General features: G+C 48.2%; 1 protein-coding gene across 1 annotated transcript; it reads right to left on the bottom strand.

The window, feature by feature from the left end:
• Positions 1 to 1,059: 1,059 nt before the first annotated feature.
• Positions 1,060 to 17,383, bottom strand: LOC110469021 (DEP domain-containing mTOR-interacting protein). Its single transcript, XM_021527412.2, has 9 exons — positions 17,204 to 17,383; positions 10,838 to 11,016; positions 7,216 to 7,339; positions 5,797 to 5,975; positions 5,051 to 5,236; positions 4,553 to 4,693; positions 4,190 to 4,260; positions 2,467 to 2,571; positions 1,060 to 1,336 (listed from the first exon to the last, which is right to left on the bottom strand). The coding sequence occupies exons 1-9, from the start codon at positions 17,287 to 17,289 to the stop codon at positions 1,211 to 1,213; spliced, it is 1,197 nt and encodes a 398-aa protein (XP_021383087.1). The 5' UTR covers positions 17,290 to 17,383; the 3' UTR covers positions 1,060 to 1,210.
• Positions 17,384 to 21,980: the final 4,597 nt, after the last annotated feature.

Below are 21,980 nucleotides of genomic sequence, written 5' to 3'. Positions count from 1 at the left end.
GGGGAGCAGATATCCCTTTATACCAAGGGGAAAAAAGGCAACCAGCAGTACCTGGCAATACCTGACACACAGCTGACACCAGGTTCTCCAAGAAAGTCAACCCCATTTCTACACAAATCAAAATTACTATCTTTGGCCTTTTTGGGATGTTTTTAAGGCTTGGTTTGTGGCCAAAGGAGCTGCTGAGGACCCTGCCCTAAGCAGGAGTGCTGGCAATGATCCTGTCTATGCACAGCACAGCAGGCTAATCACAAACAGGATGCTCTGTGAACTGGAATGAAGGAAACCTCCCTAATTTCTTGTTATTACCTGTTTTTCTATATTTAGTTCACTTTCAGGGTAGTTTGCAAGGAATATTTTGCACTGGCTGTAAATACAGCCATCATGCAAGCAGCAAGGGACATGGGGATGGATTTTGGTGGCTTTTACTCATTTTTATTCCTTCCCAGAGCCAGATTCAGACCAGGACACATTTCCTTTTGGCCACACTCTGGTTTGGTCCCTCCTTTACCCACTGCTCCCCACTAGGTTGGTAGCAGCCTATGATGTTGGAGATCTCTGCCTGCCTCCTTGCTGAGGTGAAGCTGATTAATGAAATTAAGCATTATTAAGGGGTGGGGACACAAAAAGCACAATCATGGAAGTGTCACCTTTTCAAGAAACAGCTGGGAACAGCAACCAGTCCTGGCTGTGAGCGTGGCTAAGCCGGGAGAGTAGCAGGAGCCTTAGACTTTACAAGGAACACACATTCCTGTATCCATTTCCTTATTTTCTTGACAGAGCTGGTGGCACAGCTTATGGGGCCATCTGGAGAGCACATTGTGTTCTTGGAGGAGTGCACAGACAGCTCAGGGCAGCTCAGACAGACTCACTTGGTATAAACTCCTTGCTGTTACCAGCTTTGCCACCTGCCTCACAGCTTGGCTGCTGAAGGGCTTGCACTAAGGTGGGCTTCACTGAGTGCTGAATTCTCACACTGGCACTGAAAAGGAGCTGCAAGAGCTCAGACACTCAAAAAGCAGGTAGAGACCAATATTTCAAGAGCGTAAAAATCCAAGATTTGTCCATTTGAATGTATTTATTTGAAAATACATCAAAATGCCTGGGTAACACGTCACAGTGAGTGGTCGAGCTTGGTCCCTCCCCACAGTCCATCCCTGCCAAGTGGAGAGTCCTTCCTTTCAAAGAGCAGTGGCAGGAGACTCTTGGCTCATTCGATGGCTTCCATGACTTCCATCACCAGAGTCCGTGGTCCTGTCATGATGAGGCTGGTGATGGTCTGATAGTCCAGGTGCAGAACATACACCCCATTCACTGAGAAAACAAACTGGCACACCTGCAAGAGAGGAGGGACAGCTCACCTCCAGCCCCACAGCACCTCCTGCCCGGGATCAACTGGAACCAGGGGCTGTGATGCAAATAATTCATGTCAAAATCCTGGAAACCCTGTAGCTACACCAATAATCACAGTGCTGCAATCACCGTGTCATAAAAATGGCACCAAGGGGATTTAGGCTGTGAGCTAACAGAGGAAAAAAAGGCTCATTTGTGAGCAGGGGCTCATTTCACAGATGGAAATGAAACACAATATTAACATCCAGCAATTTGGTGGCAAATTAGATTAGGTAAGTAGAAATTAACTGGGCTCTTGAGTAAATGAAACAAATTCATCCATCCCCTTTCAATCCTGCCTGAAGCAAACAAGGAGTCACACTCTGCCTCTGAAGAATCCCATTGTTTCAAGTACTTAGGTGACTTTAGACTTATATCAAATTTTAGAAATTACTCCCTTGCTGCTGGAGTTTCTGTAGGGAACTGGGAAACTCAATACTTCCTTCATTCATGCCTAAGTCTGCACACCAAACTCACATGCCTGGGCCTAAAGTGAGTTTCAAGCTTTAAGTCCATTTCTCCTGAGCTGTAAATTACTTGATAAATCAAATCAAGGCATCAATTTAATGTTATTAAAGTTTTGTGTGTATGGAAAACAGCTCAATGCAGAAGTCCATTGCTAATAGCAGGGAAACAAAATGCTCAGGAGCTGAGTATTTCAGGAACTGTGATTCAGGACAAAACTCTGCTCCTTGCCTGCCTCCCTGGGGTTATGTAAAGTCGCTAAACTGAACTGGGAATTCTCTGCTTTGTTTTTAGTAGCTCAAACCATTTTGACAGTTCCAAGGTCTGGCACAGGGAGGGTTTACTTTTGACAGTTTTTTGAGTTTTAGCTGCCCACAGCCCCTGTGCTGCCTTGGAAAAGGCAAACCCTCACCTCTGCCACCACACACAGGGCACTCAGCCTGCAGACAACATCCCTCCCTCCATCTCTGCCAGAGCTCCCTGTGCCCATTCCATCAGTCTGATCCCCAGGGCAGGAGGTGGGAATGTCATGGAGGATGTGTTCAGCCCAAAAGGCTCAAACAGGACACAAACCCTGTCTCCTGTTTATTGTCCATCAGAATGAAGTACCTTCATCCCTGCAGCAGCAGCAGGTCCTCCTGGGTCCACTGCCTGGATGTGGCAAGGTCTTCCTCCCCGAACCACAAACCCCCAGCCCACTGCATCCCCCACAATCTGCAAGGAAACCAAAGGGGTTTAAAAATCAATGAATGGGCCGGAGAGAGGAGGGACAACAGCTCCTAGAGAGACAGAGAGCTCATGATCTTAACCTGTTACAGGCAGGCGAGAAAGGGCCGTGCACCAAGTGAGATGCAGAACTGATTAATTGCTCCTTGCAAAGCTGCTTTCTGATTAATTCCCTGCCAGCCTGTGCAGGAAAGAGAATCACAGGCAGCATCAGGCTGAAGTGCAAGGCACGCCCCAGGAGCATGCTTGAGAGCATTCCCAGGGCACGCTCACTTGCCTTGGCACAGCGTTTCCTGGGTGGAAGGGCTGCTCTTGCCTTGCCCCACGCTGGGGTCAGCCTGCAGAGCAGTTTGCTGTGGTTCTGCGGCCCTCTGAAGTGCCCAAAAGAGAAAAGGAATTCCCACGGGACTTTGCACATCGCCCATATAAATAAATAACAGCAACTGCAGAGCTAAGCAGGAGGAAATGAGCCATGAAAGGCTCAGGCTGGCAGGGTTGAAGGGCAGGGCAAGAGCGTTCAGGAGGAGAATGAACAGCCCGTCCTCAGACGTGCCATGCTAATCACCAGCTTGATTTTTCTTCCTCCTTCCCACCACTTTGTACAGCACACTTAATTTGGGAACCTGATCCACATTTCCTGGTGCCAAACCAGCGTGGCAAGGCAGCCCTCACACTTCCTACACTGCTCTCTGTGGGATTGCCCCTTTCAGAGGTGGGCAGTGAAGGGGTGAGACACAAAAATAGCCAAGTGCAATAGGATCCACAGGGCAGGAGCTGCCTTGCAATATTTCCACCCACCAGCCCCGACTTGACCAGTCCTACAGCTTTAGAAATAATTTAAAAAGCAAAAGCCCCAAACTCGAGTTGTCTGCAGCATTCTGGAGATTTGTCCATGTGAAAAGCCCAGCGTAAAGAAGGCAAGAGTGGCCCTTGGATGTTCCCCCCACCCAGTGCAGCTCCATCAGAAGCTGATGGATCAAATCAGCACCCCTGATCTCCACAGGGACCTGAAAGATGCACAAAGCCATGTGGCAGAGGGTGAGTGTCACAGTCCCAAGTGTCACAGTCCCAGGCATCACAAGACTTACTGATTCTATAGCTTACATGGAGGTGGATGGAACAGAAATCACAGAATATTAGAATGGGTTGGATTGGAAAGGACCTTAAAGATCACCTCATCCTACCCCCCTGCCATGGGCAGGGACACCTTCCACTATCCCAAGGTGCTCTAAACCCCATCCAGCCTGGCCTTGGACACTTCCAGGGATGGGGCAGCCACAGCTTCTCTGGGAACTCTGTGCTAGGGTCTGACCAATGGCAAAAAAATTCCAAAATGGGAGATTATTTCTGTCCAGAAAACATTTTTTCCTCTGATTTACCTCATGGATATACATTAGGCTCTCAGAGGAGCTGAGCATATTTCCACCCACAAGAATGTGTGAAGACATTGATCCCTAGAGAGTCACCAACAAAAAGGCACAATGATGTGACAAGCAGTCAAAGCTTTAGCATAGAGAGGTCAGAGCAGCCAACAGAAATCCACCAAGGAGCAGGCAGGGAGCTGGATACTGCTGGATTAGCAATGCCATTCCCAATGGTCACTCACAGTCAGTGTTTTCTTGACATAGGGGGCCCCAGGGGACAGCAGCTCCTCAGTGGTGACCGTTCTCTTTAACACTAGAGCAGAAGGTGACAGATTCCATCAGAATCAAGGGGTTTGTACAGTAAAGTGAATAACAAGGCAGCCTGGGGATCACCCTGGGCTGGAAAACAGATGTTAGAGCCACAGTTCCTGCACAGAGAAACCTTTGTGCTCATCTCAGTGGTTTTCCAAACACAAGCACAACTTTGCAAATCAAGATGCAGAGGTGAGGCTGAGGGGTTTGATGGGTTTGGACCTGGGCTGGACCCCCTGCCCTGACGGAATGGATGTCTCCCAGATAACAATAGGCAATGCAGAAGCCCAGACCTGATTTGGGGTTGCACTCAGCCACAGGAGGGAATACCAAGGTAGGAGGAGTACTGAAGTAGGTGTTGGAGTTTCCAGAGAGGGAAGTGATGCTGCTCCTTCTAACTGCTGAGACAACTTTGATCTCCTTGTTGGTCTGGACTGAAAGAGGCACATAAAAAAATTTCTATATAAGAAAAGAGTAGTTTAAAATAAACTTCCCCCCAGACCTGGCCTACCCTTGAAAGGTATATGTACACAGAAGAAGGTATTTGAGCATAGAAAGAGTAAAACCAGCTTCAAAGAAAGATCAAGAGCTGATCTGATGCTGAGCTATTTTCCTGGGACAGGGGACTGTGTTAGAGATTGTCAGTGCATTGTGACATCCACCACAAACCAGTGGGATGAGTGTTCACTTCCTGGGATGCCCAGAGGAACCTCTCAAACCCTGCTGGGAGCCACATCCTCATCCCTGGCGTACTCTGCTAATGTAATCCTTGCTTTCCCAACCACGGTTACCAGAGAGGAAGCTGGTGTTGCCTGGCTCTGGGTTGAGCTTGCGGAGGCAGAAGGGGCTGTCGGGGCTCTCGGAGAGGCCACGGGAAGAGTTCTCATTGAGCAACTCCGTCAGACGCCGCCGCCGCCGAAAGTTGAGCCAGAAGTGGTAGAGGACGTCACTGTCAAAGAAGTGATGCCGATTGGAGACTAGGAGAGAACAGGGGAGGAGGGAGAGGCTGAGGGGGTGGAAAAAGAGATAAGAAATATCCTGAGGGACCCTCATGAATTGCTGTTAATGCCCCCATGCTCTACTGCAGCTTTTCTGCCTGCAGGGAGGTGCCATCTCCCAGGGGTGCACTCAGTGTCACAGCCCTCCACCTGCCCCTGTCCCAGGACACTCAGAGGACTCCCTGCCTTCCGAACTGGAAGTTTAATAATAGCAGATGGATACGATCTCCAGCCAAGAGGAGCTAACCATGACATCCTCACGCCCCAGCCCTCCAAACCCAGGGGTGCAGCCCAGCCCTGTGGCTTTGAAGCCCTGAAGAGCAAGAGCTCAGATTTCATCTCAAAGCCTTTGCGGATGGTAAAGATTGCTCCAGTTTCAAAGGTCACCAGCTCCAAACATAGAACTAAAAGGCTCCATTGCCATCTCCAAGTGGGCACTTGACCAGCACTTGTTGCATGGCATGAATGGGGGATTTGTGCTTCCACAGCCACACTCATCCCTCGCTGCCCACCCCGGCTCCAGCCGGGCCCTGGCTCACCGTGCTGAATGATGCCGTGCTCCAGCAGTGCCCGGCCCAGCTCCACTGCCTCCTGCCTGTTCTCCACCTCTCCCTCCTGGATGAGCCAGTCGATCATCTCAGAGCCCAGGAAAGTCCTCTGGTACTTCACCGAGTTCTCCTCCCTCACCTTCAGGATTGACTCTTGCACGCTCACCAGCCTGGCACAGAGGTGGGACAAGGCTCCCGTGGTGCCAAACATCCCTGCCAGCCCCCTCGGGAGCTGCAGCCGGGGGAAGGGAGGCCGAGGGAAGCGGGCAAAGCACTGCAGCCACAACATTCCTGCCGGGGAGCAGCGGGGAGGGAGGGAGGAACAGGAGCCGCAGTCGGACATCTCTGTAAATCTCCAGCGCAGCGAGGCAGCAGCTCCGGCAAAACCCGGCGGGCTGGGAGCTCAGCTAAAGAGCACAGGGAAAGCCAAGCAAGCTTGGCTTGACTGAGTGTGGGAAACACACGGCAGACAGTCCAAGCGCAAGGACAAGGTGGGTTTCAGCCAGCAGGTGCTCCACTGGCAGCGGGTGAGAGCTAAATCCAGCGTCTCCACGAGAGGGGGCAGCCAGCTCAGCCAAGATGCTCTCCCCATCCCACGGGCGCTGCTGCGGATCCAGGGCGAAGCACAAGGGATGCAAAGGGCAGGGACACACCCGGAATCACCACCCGGCCTGATGGAGGATTCTCCTTCAGGGCCACTTTGTGACCCGCACTGCCAGAGGGGGAGGATGTGAAGCTGTGAAGAGGCTGTTAAAGGCAACAGGAGCAGAGAGTGGGCTGGGGTTAAACTCTGGAAAGATGGCTTGGATTTAGAACCAGAAACAACTGACACAACGAAAATTAAACACTTGGAAGTGAAAGGAGTTTCCTCTGCACTCTGGGAATAACCTTTTCCATTAAAAATTTTACAAATTAGGCTAAGAAATAGCCTAATTTAGGCTATGAATAGCCTAAACAGGCTAATAGGCTAAGAAAGGGGCATGGACCCAAGCCCACGAGGGTCCTGAAAGTCCCATACCTTGCTGATTTTGGTGGGACATAAGTCCAAATACAGCTGGTGGAAGCTGCTCGCATGAGGAGGCTGGAGGAGTGCTGGGAGTGGCCCCTGGATGTGCTCATGGCAGGAGCACCCCGACTGCACTTCCCTGTTCCAGATCCCAGATCCCAGATCCTGCACGTGGGCTGGAGCCCTCGGAAGCATCCATGAGTTCATAATAACACTCCAGTCCCATGCCCTGGCTGTCCTGCAGCTGTGACAGGCCTCAGGAAGCAGCAATCCCCAGCAGGACAGAAGGGAGGGCAGAGAAGGAAAAGCAGAAGCAGCGGAGCTGGGGCTCCCAGCTGCAGGGCTCCAGCACAGGCAGCAGGGCACAGTCCCAGTGTCCCGGTGCCAGGGCAGGACTCACGTACTTCTCATAAAGGCTCTGCCCTCGCAGGAACACCTTCACGTCCTTGCTGAGCGGGAAGGTCCCGTCGTCCTTGCGGAAGCGGTAGAGCAGCTTGGCATCCTTGTAATCCGAGTGCTCGTCACACACTGCAGGGACACAGGGCAGGGATGAGGGCACAGGGCTGTCTCCGGGCTAAAAGCTGTGAGGGCTTCGTGCCACGTCCCTCCCCGTGCCCCTCGTCCCATGGAACAATCGGCAGCCCAGCCCTCAGTCCCCAAAAATTAACCTGCTCGTGAACACCTGAAGCTCGTGCTGGTGGGAGAGGTCAATCCCAATGTACACACCTTGGCAAAGCTGGAGCTGGGGTCTGCCTTTTGTTCCAGACACTAAAATATTCACTAGAAAAAGCAGGACCTTGTTTGTCATTTAAGCGTTAATGTTTAGATTTAGACTAAAAGAGGATGAACAGAATTACCTCAATCAACTTTTTTAAAAAAGCTACTGCCACATGTAAGCAGACCTAGAGGACAGAGGAAATAAACCATACTGTGCTCAAACCCCTATAAAATTACCTCTGTCTATCAAAAATACTCATAAGCTAAAAAAAAAATGGCACACACTTTTCCACATCATTTTTTGTCCACCACGCCAAATTAATTTGCATGGCAAAATGACCTCAAGAGAAAATTTCCCTCAAAGCCAGGTGTAATGCAACTGGAATAATTAAACCTGTATGAAAAGCCTCAGATTCATCCTGGGGATGGGCACACAGTCTGTAAATGCGTGGCTTTATAGTTCATGTAACCTTTAGCAGGTAAATATTTGGGATACCAAATATTTAAATATGTGAGATAAACCTGTCTGAAACAGATTCCTAGAATACAGGTAAAAAACCAAAAAAAAAAAAAAAAAAAAACAACAAAACTAAAACAAAGACAACAAAAACCAGCCCAAAAATTATAGCTCTTAAAAGTTAGCCTGCCTTCAGCTGCACCTGTCTGAAGCAAGAAGAAGAAATTTAAGTAGTAAAAAAAAAAAAAAAAACCCACAAACAACACACACAACAAAAACCAGAATAAAGAATATGCCTGTAAATCAAATAAATTTAGTCAAAAGGAAAAAGAAAAACCACAAATGCTTCTTTACTAAAGTAACATCATCCACTAGAGTGAAATTCAAAAGATTCAAAATACTTCTTGTGAAAATTTTAACTCTTTTTCATCCTTCCAAGCAGACTGGCAAAACCACATTCCCCTTCAGGTGAGCAGCAAAATGCCAAAACTTGTCAGATTATCTCGGGTTCATCATTCCTGCAGAGCAGCTGTCTCAGATGCAATCAGGACTCTAAAGCCTGTGACTCACCAAGCATGAGGGCAGGATGAGAAAGTTGTTTTAACAACCCTTTTTTTTATAAGTGAAAGTTTGCAGTCTCACAATTCCAAGGAGCAACTACTCCAAAGCCATTGCAACCAGGAATAGAACAAAAAATCCTACAGGACTGTGTCCTTAGAAAACCAAAGCAGTTTTCCTATTTAAAGCCCAATTTCAATGTGCTTCCAGCATGTAAAAGAACCAAAGCTCAAAGCACACCAGACAATTAAGAGGCAGCAGGATGATCTTCATGAGATAATTATCTGGATGCCAGGGGGGAAGAGGGCAAACAGTTCAGCCAGACAATTGCCAAGCACCCAGCACTGTGCTGCATTAGCTGGCAGCCCTCTTTCCACAGGACTAACAAAATTAATGGACACAAGGCAAGTTGGAAAGTCCAACTTCTGTGTCCTGCCAGGAATTGTCACAGGAGCAGGAGGGACATGTCTTAATATGCAATCAAAACAGTGCTGGTCCCCAGCACGGCACAGGTTTAATTAACTAATGGATTTATTGAAACTATCAGCTGGAGAGATGGAAAAATAATCAGGTGTAGGTGTTAATGGTTAACTGAGAACTCCCTGCTTCAGCTTTTGGTGATAAAGCCCAGCAGCAGTTTATTTTTATTCAAGACAGCTTAATGTAAAGGGCATTACACTCAGCAAGTAGCAGATGGCAACAGGGAGTGTTTGCATTGCAGTGGTCAAAGGCAGCTATTTTTGGAGAGAAGAAGGGTGAGGAGAGGGTTTGGTTTGGTGTGGTCTTCATCTGCTTCTGTCTCCTCAGCTACATCCTCATGTGACAAACCAGCACCAGCTCCTGTCCCAAAGCCCTGGGAGCAGGAGAGCTCAGCCACAACCCTTCCCACCCACGGCAGAGGTGTTCCAGGCCTGTTTGACAGTCTGGGGGTTTTGTTCCTGGCTGGGCCTGAAAATCACATGGACAGGAATTGCTTTTTGCCCATCTGAAGCACAACTTGTTTTCTGTTGTTATGTCGGGACCAAGACCTGGACCTTGCTCTGCAGCACAGTGCTCAGTATGTGACCTGAGTTAATTCAAAACTCCTGAAAGTTCCAAAGAAATTTTAAAAATAAAAAAAGTCCTGAGTACTTCTAAGAGCTGGGCTTCAGCATCAAGCTTCTTTTTCTCCACACTTCCTTTTTTTATTTTTCCTTCTTTTTTAAATTCATTTTTGATTAGGTTCCACAGATACGCCTTTGTAATGGCAGCACACACTTAAATCCCAAGACAGGCTTTCCTACAGGATTGCTTCAGCTTCTGGTTCACAGGTGTCAGATTAAATTTTCCTTGGGATGATGTGGACTCTGCAGCCCTCTTTGTCCCAGCATGAGGAAACTAAGGAGTACTGGGGTCCTGTGGTGCAGATGTGAAATGTGCTGCAATTCAGCTTCCACTTCTGCATGGCACAGACATGAGGCAGAGCAGCTGCTGTACAAACACCCACCTGCCTGGCTGCAGGAGTACAGGTCAGGTGTTACCGAGCTTGCTTTCAAAGAGGAGACACTTCAGACGTCATTTTGCCAGTGCACAGCCCAAGTCTCTTCTCTGGTGGGCAGGGAACTGACAGAATTCCCAGAATGACCAGTTTGGAAGAGACCTTCAAGATCATCAAGTCCAACCCAGCCCCAACACCTCAACTCAACCCTGGCACCCAGTGCCACATCCAGGCTTTGTTAAACACACCCAGGGATGGTGACTCCACCACCTCCCTGGGAAGGCCATTCCAGAACTTTATCACTCTTTCTCTAAAAAACTTTTTCTTAATATCCAATCTCTATTTCCCTTGGTGCAACTTGAGACTGTGTCCTCTGGTTCTGTCAGTTCCTGAAGAAAGAGCCCAACCCCACCTGGCCACAGCCACCTTTCAGGAGCTGTACAGAGTGATGAGGTCACTTCTGAGTCTCCTTTTCTCTAGGCTGAGCCCCCCCAGCTCCCTCAGTGGTTCCTCACAGGGTTTGTGTTCCAAGACCATCACCAGCCTCGTTGCCTCCTCTGTACACATTCAAGCATCTCAACGTCCTTCCCAAACTGAGGGCCCAGAACTGGACACAGCACTCGAGGTGTGGCCTCACCACATCCCCCAGAGCAGCACAGCTCCACAGCGACCCAGCCCCACCCAGCCTCTCCAGGAGCCCTCACCCGTGTCAGGGTGGCACACGGGGACTCCTGCGTGCTGGGCTGGGTGACACAGGGGCCGAGCAGACACACAGCCCCGCCCTGGGGGTGGCAGGAGCCCCACACACCCCACGCACCGTGGTGGATGATGTAGTGATCCATCAGCTTCTGCATCAGGCGGATGCCGGTCTCGCGGTCGGGCGCTTCCTTGTGCTCGATGAGCCAGTCCGTCAGCTCCTTGGCCACGAAGCAGTTCGGGTACGTCCGCAGGTGGAACCGCCTGTCCTTGACCAGCTTCCCATCGTGGAGACGAAGCCTGGGGGGAAAGGCAGCCACTGAGCACAGCTGGGCTCCCAGGGGATTTGGGTCTGACGCCCAAATCTGTCCAGCCTGGAGAGACCACCCTGGACGTGCCAGAGACTGATAATTCAACCAAACCCCCTGGCACTGCCAGACTGCAGCAGCCAAACCCAGGGAGCCTCTCCACTGTCCCCTTCTCCCCTCCTGCCATCACTCAGGTTGCCTGAGCAGATGTAGTGTGACCCATATGTGTCTTTTCATTCTAAACAAGACTCTAAAATCCACAGCAGCCAACCAAAGACTGGAGAGGGGACAAAACTCGGGGAAAAAAACAGCACTACATGTATTTGTTATCTTGGCATGATTCTGCATCTAGTTCTCCTTCCCCATGGCCACGAAAGCAGGAATAAAGCTGCCCCCAGGCCAGGCCTTGATCAACTCCAGGTGGGAGCAGTAACAGGAGCCCTCCTTTCTTCTGTCCAAGCCAAGAGTGCCACTAGATCCCAGCACTGCCTAATCCCTGTACCCACTATAACCCACAGCAGCAGCACACGACAGCCCTGGCATTTTCTGGCTCCAGCTGGGATTGACTGGGACAGAGTTTACCCAAAAACAACCCTCCTCTCCCAATAACCCCGATGTCATGGCTGTTCTGCAGCTCTGATGGAAAGACAGATGGGGGAAGGTTACTCAGGTGAGCACAGCTTTGACTTTCAAAGGGACCTTAACCACTGAGTGAGCCACAAGGCACAGAGTTCCTCTGTGCTCCAGCCAAAGCCAGCCCTCCTTGGCAGGAGATCTGTCCAGGGGCCAAACTTTTGCCCTGTAGCCATGACTGTTCCCAAAACACCAGTGCTGGAAAAAGCCCAGTGTGTGCAGGCTCCGAGGGGAGATGTTAATTAAACATTTCTGTAACTCCAGGATGGTGTTTGTTTCAAATTATTCATCGCAATTCCCAGGTTTGCCCCGGGCCAGTGAGTTTTACTAGGGCATTAAACACTGCAGCCTTTTGTTATTTCATACTTCAAGTTCTTTTGTTCTTTTTTGAAAAGTTATGCCTGTTGGACAACATTTCTAGGTACCTCACAAGCAGATTGAATATCCTAAAAATCTCTCAGCTAGTAATGGATTATCCTGTATTGTAGGATTTATAAATACTAAGTTCCTAAAAGTTTTAACATCAAATGTTTTGTTAGAAGAATAATTAGTAATTGATTGTTGCAATTAATACTGATTCCTGCTAATTAAAATACTAAACTAAAGATTCATGCAGATCTAGCTCCTGGCCTTGCCTTGCACAGACCTCACTCAGATCCTGAGGTTCATATCCAGCATTTCACTCTTTACCTGGAAGGTTGATTCCCAAATGTGACCAGCACTCGTTCTGCAGATGGATTTTACCCAGAAAGAACAGTCCACAGACAGCTGCCTGGCTATTTTTAGAGATTTTTTTTTTTATTCCTTTATTTCATGGTCCACTGTCAAATGCAACCAGACACAGTCAGCAGTGACTGCAAACAGAGGATCCCCACCCATCGAGGAAGACACAGCCAATTTTATGTTTTCTCTCCTTCACAATCCAAAAGTGGGACAGCACTTTAGAGGAATATTTGGTAAAGATAAGAAATGTTCCCAGAGTGCTCTATTGCCACCAAGAGTCTCCAGGAGTCTATATAAAGAATATATATATTCTATATATATAGGAGTCTATATATAAGAGTATATATATATATGTGTATATATATATATATATATATATATGTATGTATGTATGTATTTACACTCACACACCCCCGATACATATAATAATACATAGACCATAATCACACAAGGCTTAATAGAAACTTGTTAGGAGAACACTATTTCCCCTATTTTATTGCCCTTATTTCATCATGTTTCAGAATACAGAAAAAATTGCATAGATTTTGAAGAAGATAGATAAAATTTTTAAGATTATATTTTTAGGAAGCAATGCTGCTAAGGCCTAAGATTTAAAAATTTAAAAATACACTTCTTCTGAAAATATTCAACCGGGAGCAATTGCTAGGACAGGAAGAAAGTGGTATTTCAGGACCTCTAGAACAGCATCTTGGAAATTTAAGATTTGTTTTAAGCCTGTGACGAGTTTTCCCTCTGTCCTGCAGACTCAGGGCAGCGGAATAGGCTCGACTGGAATGTCCTTGCAGACTTTTCACTTTCCTCTTGTTTACTGTTTCCTGTCAACCCTGAAGAGACAAACTTTGTCCTTCAGCCACAGGATGTAGCAGCTCTCGTGTGATGTTACAAAAACAAAGCTGGTGAAACCATGAGCGGGTTCTAATCATGCTTCCAGACAAAAAGGATTAAGGAAATATATAATAATATGCAATATTATGAGTTTTATAGATGGCAAAATAGATGGCAAAATCCACCCTGTGGACATATTACCTCTTCAAAAGGGAAAAAAAAAAAAAAAAAAGGCAGAATAAGATCGGGATAAAACACTTGCTGGAACATGAGAATGGGCTCTTATGAAACACTCCTGGCTTGGCAGGCAGAGCCTCCACGCGTTTGCTTTGGGTAGGTTGTGTTGGGTAAGCAAATTGTTTCTTTGTCAAGGTCCCTACAAAGCCATCATTATTCATCCTGGGTAACCTTGTTGAAGGGACATCCAAAGAGAAGAGGAATAAACTCTCCCTCACCTCCCATGTAAACAAACCTTGAGCATCTCAAATGACAAGGTGGCTCTTTCAAGGATATTAATTCCAGTTCACGTTGCCACAGCAGCTAAGCACAAATCACAAATGAGTGGCCTTGGAAAGATGCATCATCCAAAAGATCTTTTCTGTTCCTACCTTCACAGGAACAAACAAACAAAAAAAAAAAAAAAACCAAACCAAAACAAAACAAAACAAACCCACACAAAACAAAAAAAAAAACCAAAACCGACCAGGGCAACAAACAACTAAGTGCTCACTAAAAGGCAGCAACAGACACAGGAGCATTTCTGCAAAGCAGCTGCTGCTGGAGAGGCACATTCAGGCAAAAGAGCTGCTACAAACACTCTCAGCAAAGCCCAGTTTGCATCACCCCCAGTCCAAAAAAGCACCAGGACATCTGGGGACAAGGGATGGCTTTGCACGCCTGTGGCAGCCCAAAGTGATACTGAGATGTTTAATTTTCCTTGTATTTAAATATAAGTATAGGAAGACTTAAATCTCAGAAAGAAATCCCAGGAAGCACAAGTCTTCTTCCCAGTCTTCTCTTTCACCAGTGCTAGAAATGTAATAATTTGCTTTTTATGGTCATTCTGACCATGAAGTCTCATCTTTGAATAATGCTCACTGTTCCATCAAGCAGTGCCCCATGATTCCTCGAGGAATTCATGCTCTCCACAAGAGATCCAAGTCCAACAGAGAACCACCAAACCTCCTGCAGACAAATGACTTTTGGGCAAGAGTACAAATTTTGGCACGTTCAGCTACACACCTTTAGTGAGCCAAATTTCCAGAGCATCAAAGAATAAGCACTTTATTTAACAGCATTTCAGTTTGAGTATTCAAATAAAACACCTCCCAGCTCTGAAAGTTTTGGACAGTGGCAGAAATTGCAATTTCATTCTTTGTAGGAAAAAAGCTTCCTTCTCCTCTCGCTTTTCCTGTGCAAGATATAAATTTTCTGAGTATATTTTATGTTTAGGAGTGATTAATGCAGCTTAACAGAGCTATTAGAGCACAGCTGCTTCTCTTGACCATGGGAATACCCAGATGAGAGTGCACCAGGGCTTGTCCATACTTGAGGAATTCTGATTACAGCAGGGTGTGAATGCAAAGCGAGGAAGCTGCTCCAGAAGCTCTCTGTGTAGATAAGCCATTTGTTGCAATTAGAAGTGACTAATTGGGCCTCTCTTACAGAATGCCACCCAGGAATACACAACGCCCAGTAAAACCAATGTGATTTTCATGCAAGTTTATATGTCTGACACAAGAGGAATGACAGCAGACGTGAGGAACGAGCCTGAGCCAGCAGCTCTGTCAGACTCGAGGCCAAAAATATCAGTGAAAATTTTAATTTTGTCTTTCTAGTGAAGAGAGACTCAAAATACATCATTTTTTTTCCCCTCCCTGGACCAGGCAGCCATTGAAGCAGAGGGACCCTGGCAGATTGGCAAACCCAAAGCACAGTGATTCCTCCAGGATCCACTTCATCCCCAGCCATGCACACGGAGCATTCCTGCAGCCCTCGCGTGTGCAGCTATTCCTGGCTGGGAAACACATCCTGACACTGAACAGACTCACCCCTCTGGCCAAACCAAACTCTGAGGCATTTGCAAACTTGCTGGGAAGCCAAAGAACTGTAAAGATGGAGCAAAGGTTTGTTTGATTTAATGTTATGGTGGGGAGGCAGGGCAGGAAGTGGGGAGCAGGGAAAAACAAATGTTTGATGTTTCATGTGGATACAGCAGCATTATTTGCTGATGGAGGTTTACTGAGTCAGGGCAGCTGCAAGGCTCCTTTCCATGCCTCTGTATTCCCCATCTAGGGAAAAGCAGGGAAGGACAGTGTGGACATTTATCCCTGTCCATCTGCTGCTGTCTGACACATCACCCAGCCTCTCTGCCTCAGTTTCCCCATTGCTCTCCACTGGTTATCCAGGAAGATCCACACCACTAACTCCTGACCTGCCAGGCTGTGAGATCCCCAAAACACAAGGGAAAAATTCAAACTCTGTGTGTTCTGCCTCACTCAACTCTCCCTCCAGCCAGAGGTTCAGTGGAAGGAGCAGCCCAGCTCCAGGCTGGTGTCCATCTCCTCATCCTCCTCCCCAGGTTTTACACCAACAGATCCCTCCCATCCTTCTGCACTGGGAACAGGCTCCTGCCCAAAGCAGAAGGATGCAACTCCTGTGTGCCCAGCCACAGCAAAAGGACCCTCCTCCCCCTCACTGTGAACTCTCAGATTTTGGGAGTTCCCTAAAACAGAAAACTTCAAGGAACTGCAGATATGGGGAAAAAATAATAAAGAAGAAAAAGGAGAAGAAAATATGGATATCCCCAAAACTGCATAAACTTTCGGGTTTCTATTCAACTTTAGCCCAGTGTGCAGTGTACTGGAAGAATTCTGTTCACAAATGTCCCTTTCTTGTGCTTAGAGTCACAATCACCAAATGATCCAGGGCCTGATCTGCTCCTGTCCTGCAACAGGCATGGGGAAGTCACATCACCCCCCACATATGAAACACAGTTTTAACACACAACTTGAATATTTTATTTTCTCTCTCAATATCTGACCTCTTCCTCTAGCCCAGGCTATGCAGCTCAATTTAAACTTCAGTCACTCCAGATAAGTTACGGGAAATATAAATATGAATAAACCTGTTCTATCCCTTGGCTGTGTGTTCAAGATGGGGCCACATTCCTTAGGTGGAAGTTATCAATCCTTGATAGAGTACAAATAATAAAGCTAAAGCTAACAGTGCTCATTGAGAATGGACAACAAACCTACACCAACTATTTACATTATCAAGGATATATTTCCTATTTTCCACTCACATTTCATAACAAACAAGAATAGCTCCAGATACAAACAAGCAAACTGTTCTAGAGCTAGGAAAGCCCACAGTCAGATGCTTGGAAGCAAGGAGGGGGTTCTGACCACATGTACACAAGGACCACATTTTCTCAGCCACACATTGCATAGGAGAATGGACTTCTGTCTTCATAAGAAGAAAACCCTCAGAAGCTGCTGAAGAACTGGGACTACAAACCAGAAGAAGTTCCTAAAAGAGACTTTCAGGAAATGGAAGGTCCAGTTCAGGCACGTGGCACCCATGGAAGGCCCTTCCAAGTTACCCCCAAAGTCTGAGCATCCCCAGAAGTGCTGCTGTCCTGGTCCAGCCAGGGTCAGGGACCTTGTGGGGGCTGCTCAGCGCCACCACAGCGCTCTCCGTGCTTCGGGGAAGGTGGAATGGGACAAAAAAAAATCTGTTGCCATCTAAACTCACCCCTCAGGCCCCTGGTACCTGGGGGTGAAGGGTGGGAGAAGCCAGAGAGGAGCAGCAGGACAAAGCACAACAGAAGACGAGCTGGCAGGATCACAAGGTACTGGAGAAGGGAACGCCCGCAGCTGGGGGAAGGAGCTCGCTCAAAGGTAAAGCTCTGAGCCTGCTGCTAACGGGGTGCAGAACAGAGCCCCGGCCACAGGAGGACCCCCAGGACCTCCTACCTGAGCTGCTCTCCAGCAATCATCACCTCAGCCCTGTAGCGGTGCTCCGCGGCTTTCTTCTTCAGGCTGCTGCCCAGGCTCTCCATGCCGGGCTGGCGATGCTCCCCGCGGGGGAAGATGCCGCTGCCGCCGGCACGGGGCAGGTGAAGGCAGCCCGGAGCTGCTGCCCGGTCCCTCGGCTGTCCCTCCCTCCCGGCCGCTCCGGAGGAGGAGCCTGCCGCAGCCCGAGCCGGCTCTGCCCCGCTGCTCCCGGGATGCTCCGGCAGGCTGGGACAGCGTCCCCTCTGTTCTAAAGAAGGACTTGTTTTAAATAAGGGGGATGGCTCCGGCAGCTCCGGGCGCTCACGGGCTGGAGGATGAGCCAAAGATGGACTGTGGGAATTCAGAGCTTCCCTCTGGCTGCCCTGGCAGGTCTGGGAGCCTGGCAGGGGTCAGGAACCCCCCTGGACAGAGCCCCCAGAGACACTGTCTGTGATCTCTGTCCATGGAAAAGAGTTTTCAATCCTACAGGATGAATTACCAGCTCTGAGTGTTTGATATAAGTAATAATTAGGTGTGGCACAGGTGCAAAATTAAAATTTTAGGATTCTAGATGAGGGGTCCAAAGGAGACAAGATGGAGGAAATTGGGTGTGCCTTGTCCTTTTTCTCCTTCTTCATGCCCTCCATGTCTCACTGTGGTGTTGGCATTTTTCTGTTGGTTCAGGCTGGGGACACACTGTCCAACGTAGGTAACAGATATTGGCACGTTATTGTAAATCCAGCCCAGGGAGTTTCTGGTATTTAATGTTTGTCACATCCCACTGAGGGCAGAGCCCCACACGCTGCCCTGCAGGACAGAGCTGGGCAGGGCAGCAGAACATGTGAGAGATAAACAGAATAAACAACTTTGAAACCAGCACAGACCAATTATGGCTTCTTCTTTGGAAATGGGGCTGACAGAGACTTTCTACAATCTCAGGATCATCAATAGCACAGATTCTGACAATGGACAAAGAGGTTCCTTCCCTACTCTGTAACCTTCCTGCGGGGTTCAAGATGTGGTGTTCCCCAAGGCAAGACAAGAGCCCTGTTCCCATCTTCCTCCCCAAGGGCTCTCTGCCTTTGCACAGGTTGAGATGCATGCAGCACCGTGGCCAACACTTGCTAAAAGCAGATTAGAGCAGCTTGAGGCCTCCCTCTGTGCAGGAGCCACCAGAGAGGTTGGATGGAGAAGCACAGGCTGTGAATAGCAAGATCTGGCACTGGTGAGTCTGGAGCTCTGCTGGTGCCAAGCTGACACTGATACCCCCTCTAAAATCTGCCTCCAGGCACTGGCACCTGCCTCAGCTACCACTCATCATTCCCATTATTAGAGGAACTTTCTGCAAGGCCACAGCTGACCTGAAAGTGATGGTAACCAGCAAAGGAAAGGCAGAGGAACTGGGATGTGGAGAGGGTTAATTACATCCATCACTACTGTCAGGTTCCTGTAAAATCATGTTTCTATCAGTTCAGTCAGGAGCAAAAAATACTGCTTGGCTTGGGGGACCAAACCTCAGGAACACAAAAGAAACCTGCCAAAAGAACTTGTGGAGAAGATGGGTGTGAGGGCAGGGAAGGAAATTGCATCAGCTAAGGAGGTTCTGCTTCAATTTAAGTCTAATAAAGCATCAATAAACTAAATGCTGTCTTTAATTAGCTCCTCTGTAGCAGCAATTCATCAGCAGGCAGTGAGTTTGCCGTTATCTCCATCAGCACAGACTTCCAGGCTTACATTCCCCCATCCCATAAATGCTGCTAAATCCATCCACCTGGGCTGGGGACTGGGGAAGAGCAGCGTAAGGAGCAGGAGACACGGGGTAAAGGCAGCTGGAGACAGGTTGTTTTTCTCCTGGCTGGAGGAGGAGCAGCAGAGGTGACAAACGGGGCTGGTCCAACCTCGCTGCCGGCGCTGCCGTCCAAGGCAAACAGCGGGATGGGCAGTGCCAACAAGGCTCCTCTGTCCTGAGCAGCTCTGCCCTTGTGCTGCTGGCCAGGAAAGGCAGAACAGGCTCCCCTTGTGTGCCCAGCCGGGCTCAGGACGGCTCCCAGAGCCCCTCCGGGGTGGCCAGGCTCAGCTAAAGAGCCTTTGAGGGGCTCCCAGGGCAGGCTGGGCTGGTCCCTGCCCTGCTGCAGCATCCTTCGTTCCTAACGTGAGCACGGCGGGGAGAGCTCCCCACATCTGCCCATCCCATTGCTCACTGTGCTGCTTCAACTGTGGAGAAACTGCTGCTGTTTTAATCATTGGATAATAATTATCATCCTTAAAAAAAAAAAAATAAAAATACTCAGCTCCAATCCTGAGAGTGTTTTACAGTGACAAGGTAAAGGATTTGAGCTCTTGCCAGCTTCTTCCATGAAAAACCAAGAAAAAGGAGGAAAAAGCTTATTTCTCCCACAAATAACCTTGTAAAATGTGTCATTTAAATTAGACATTAATGTTTCTACTTCAGACACACAAAAAAGGAAGAGAAGCTACTAGAAATATATTATCTCCCCATCTCAAGCTTGGGGAACAGGCAAGGGAGCAGAGTGAGGGCACAGCAGCCAGGGCTGCTGAGGATGGAGGGAGCTGTGCTTGTTAAGCTGCCTGTGAGGATGACGGGCAGGGGGATGGACTAAAACTTCTCCTGGGAGGACAGAGCACCACTGTGAACCTGCAGCTGCCAGAGGAGGTGACTTGCTGTTTCCCCAGCAAGGACCAGGGCCAAGCTCATGAAATGAGTCAGCAGCCTTGAGACAAACTCCTTGACAGGAGGGTTTTTCCCCTTCAGCTGCATAAAATTAAACAGTGCAAATTATCAATACTGGATGTTAAGCCTCAAAATTTAAATTAATTTTAAAAAGGAATTAGGTAAATTCCTGAAGGACAGGTCTTGGTATTGAACATGGAAATCTGGGTGATTGCTTCTGTTTTCAGTGATGGAAGCTGTAATACCTTAGTGGAAAGTTCACTCACAATTCCTTCTCCTCTTTCCCTGATCTCTGCTAGTGGTCCACATCAGAGCAAGGATCCAGGCCTGGAAGAACTTCTGCTCTCCATCAGCTCAACACTCTGAATGTCACAACCTCAGGGCTTTTTACACTGACATTTAATGGGAAGAGTACCTCACCAGTTCAGGAGAAAAGGGATGTTAAACCAGAGCTCACAGCACCGAGCTCTTCTTTAACCTCAGCAATGTCCTTTGCAGATCTGAGCTTTCCCCCAAAGCCTTTTGTTCCCTTTTTTTGAAGGAATATAGGGAATACACCCAGCGAGCTGCTGTTAACTCCATCCTGGAGATGACAGAATTTCAGGGTTGGGAAAAAGAGTCCCTAAATATGTCTCCCTCAATCCCCATCCATGGAGGGATTAATTAGATTGAATTAGTTATCAGCTCGATTTACAGATGAAAAGTGCTTTCCACTGTATGGCTTTGGATCCAGCCTACAATGAATGTGCAGAGTCCCTTCACCTAGGTCTCCCCTCTAGAGGAATTGCAGTGTCTGAATTTTCTGTTTCAACAGATTAGGAAGTACTTGGACTCATTAAGTGTTCAGAAAAGATAGAGGCACCTCTGGGTACAGCTAAATATCTTTATTTTCAGCTCCCAACTTTGTTACATCAAATAGAAAGTTCAGCACCCTTTGATTTTTTTTTTTCTTTTCCTTCATTTTTCTCTAGCAGGGCTGAGGAAAAGACAGGAAGAAATCAGATGAGTTTGTTTTGAAAAGCTGTAAAATGATAAAAAAACTGTTTTTAAATCTTGCCAGGAGTGAGCACAGAGGACACCAGGAGCTGTCACAGCCGTCCTTGTCACTGACTGCAAAGCTTGCCTTAGTTTTTTGCCTAAATTTTGTCCAATTCAGGCCTGCATTTCAAGCAGAGAGCTGGAGAAATCTGCCGTGCAGGGGAGCAGAGTCTGTCAGGATCAGATGCAGATTTTTCCTGCTCTGAGCTGGCACAGCCAGCCAGCGCTGCTCACCCCACAAAGCAAATCTGATTTTGTTTAAAGAAAAAGCAAAAAAAAAAAAAAACAAAACTAAAAAAACTTTAAAAGGATTTCACTGCCAACATCAACACAATAAAATCCCTGATTTGATTTGATAAAATCCCTTCCCCAGGCCAGCTGCCAGAGAGCATTTCCCTGGGGGTAGGTCCTTGTCCCAGCAAGGTGTGCTGACCTGGGCTGGAGCCCGGAGCTGGGCTGGCAGCAGTGCCCAGCTTTGTTTGGGAGCCAGGAGCTCCCTGCTGCTTTGGGAAAAGTTGTTTCCATCTGTCAGCAAAGGTCACAGGCCACCCCCGGGGCTATTTGTGCTTAACTCTTTGGTGTCTGTGCCACAGCAAACACCAGAGGTCACCTGGCAGCAACCTGGCATCAACCCCTTCTGCTTGGAACAGCACATCAGCAATTCTGGGGGCATCTTCCATGCAGGTCCTTCATCCACAGCAGCCAGGGAATGTTCTGCAGGCAGGAAAGCCAGCCTGGAGGTTGCTGTGCACCAGGGCAGCATCCTGCACCCTGGGGGATGCTGCACTCCGGGGCTGGAGGCTGTGAGAGGACAGCAGCCCTCTCAGAGAAAAGGGGAAGATTTATTTCCATCTAGTGGCAGAAAATGAACACGGTATGCAGCAATTTCTCGTTACCCAGTTATCTGAGCTGGAGCTCTCCTGTCATTGAGTGTCCTTCATTTTGTTCCAGAAAAAAAAAAAAAAATCAGATATTTGAGCAATATGTTGCATATTTTGACAGAAAAGTGAGGCTGCTAACCCGAAG

This window comes from Lonchura striata, chromosome 17 (genome assembly GCF_046129695.1).
Source record: "Lonchura striata isolate bLonStr1 chromosome 17, bLonStr1.mat, whole genome shotgun sequence".
NCBI classification, from domain to species: domain Eukaryota; kingdom Metazoa; phylum Chordata; class Aves; order Passeriformes; family Estrildidae; genus Lonchura; species Lonchura striata.
The sequence above is the reverse complement of the archived record's forward strand: the minus strand, read 5'-3'. Positions and strand labels throughout refer to the sequence as shown.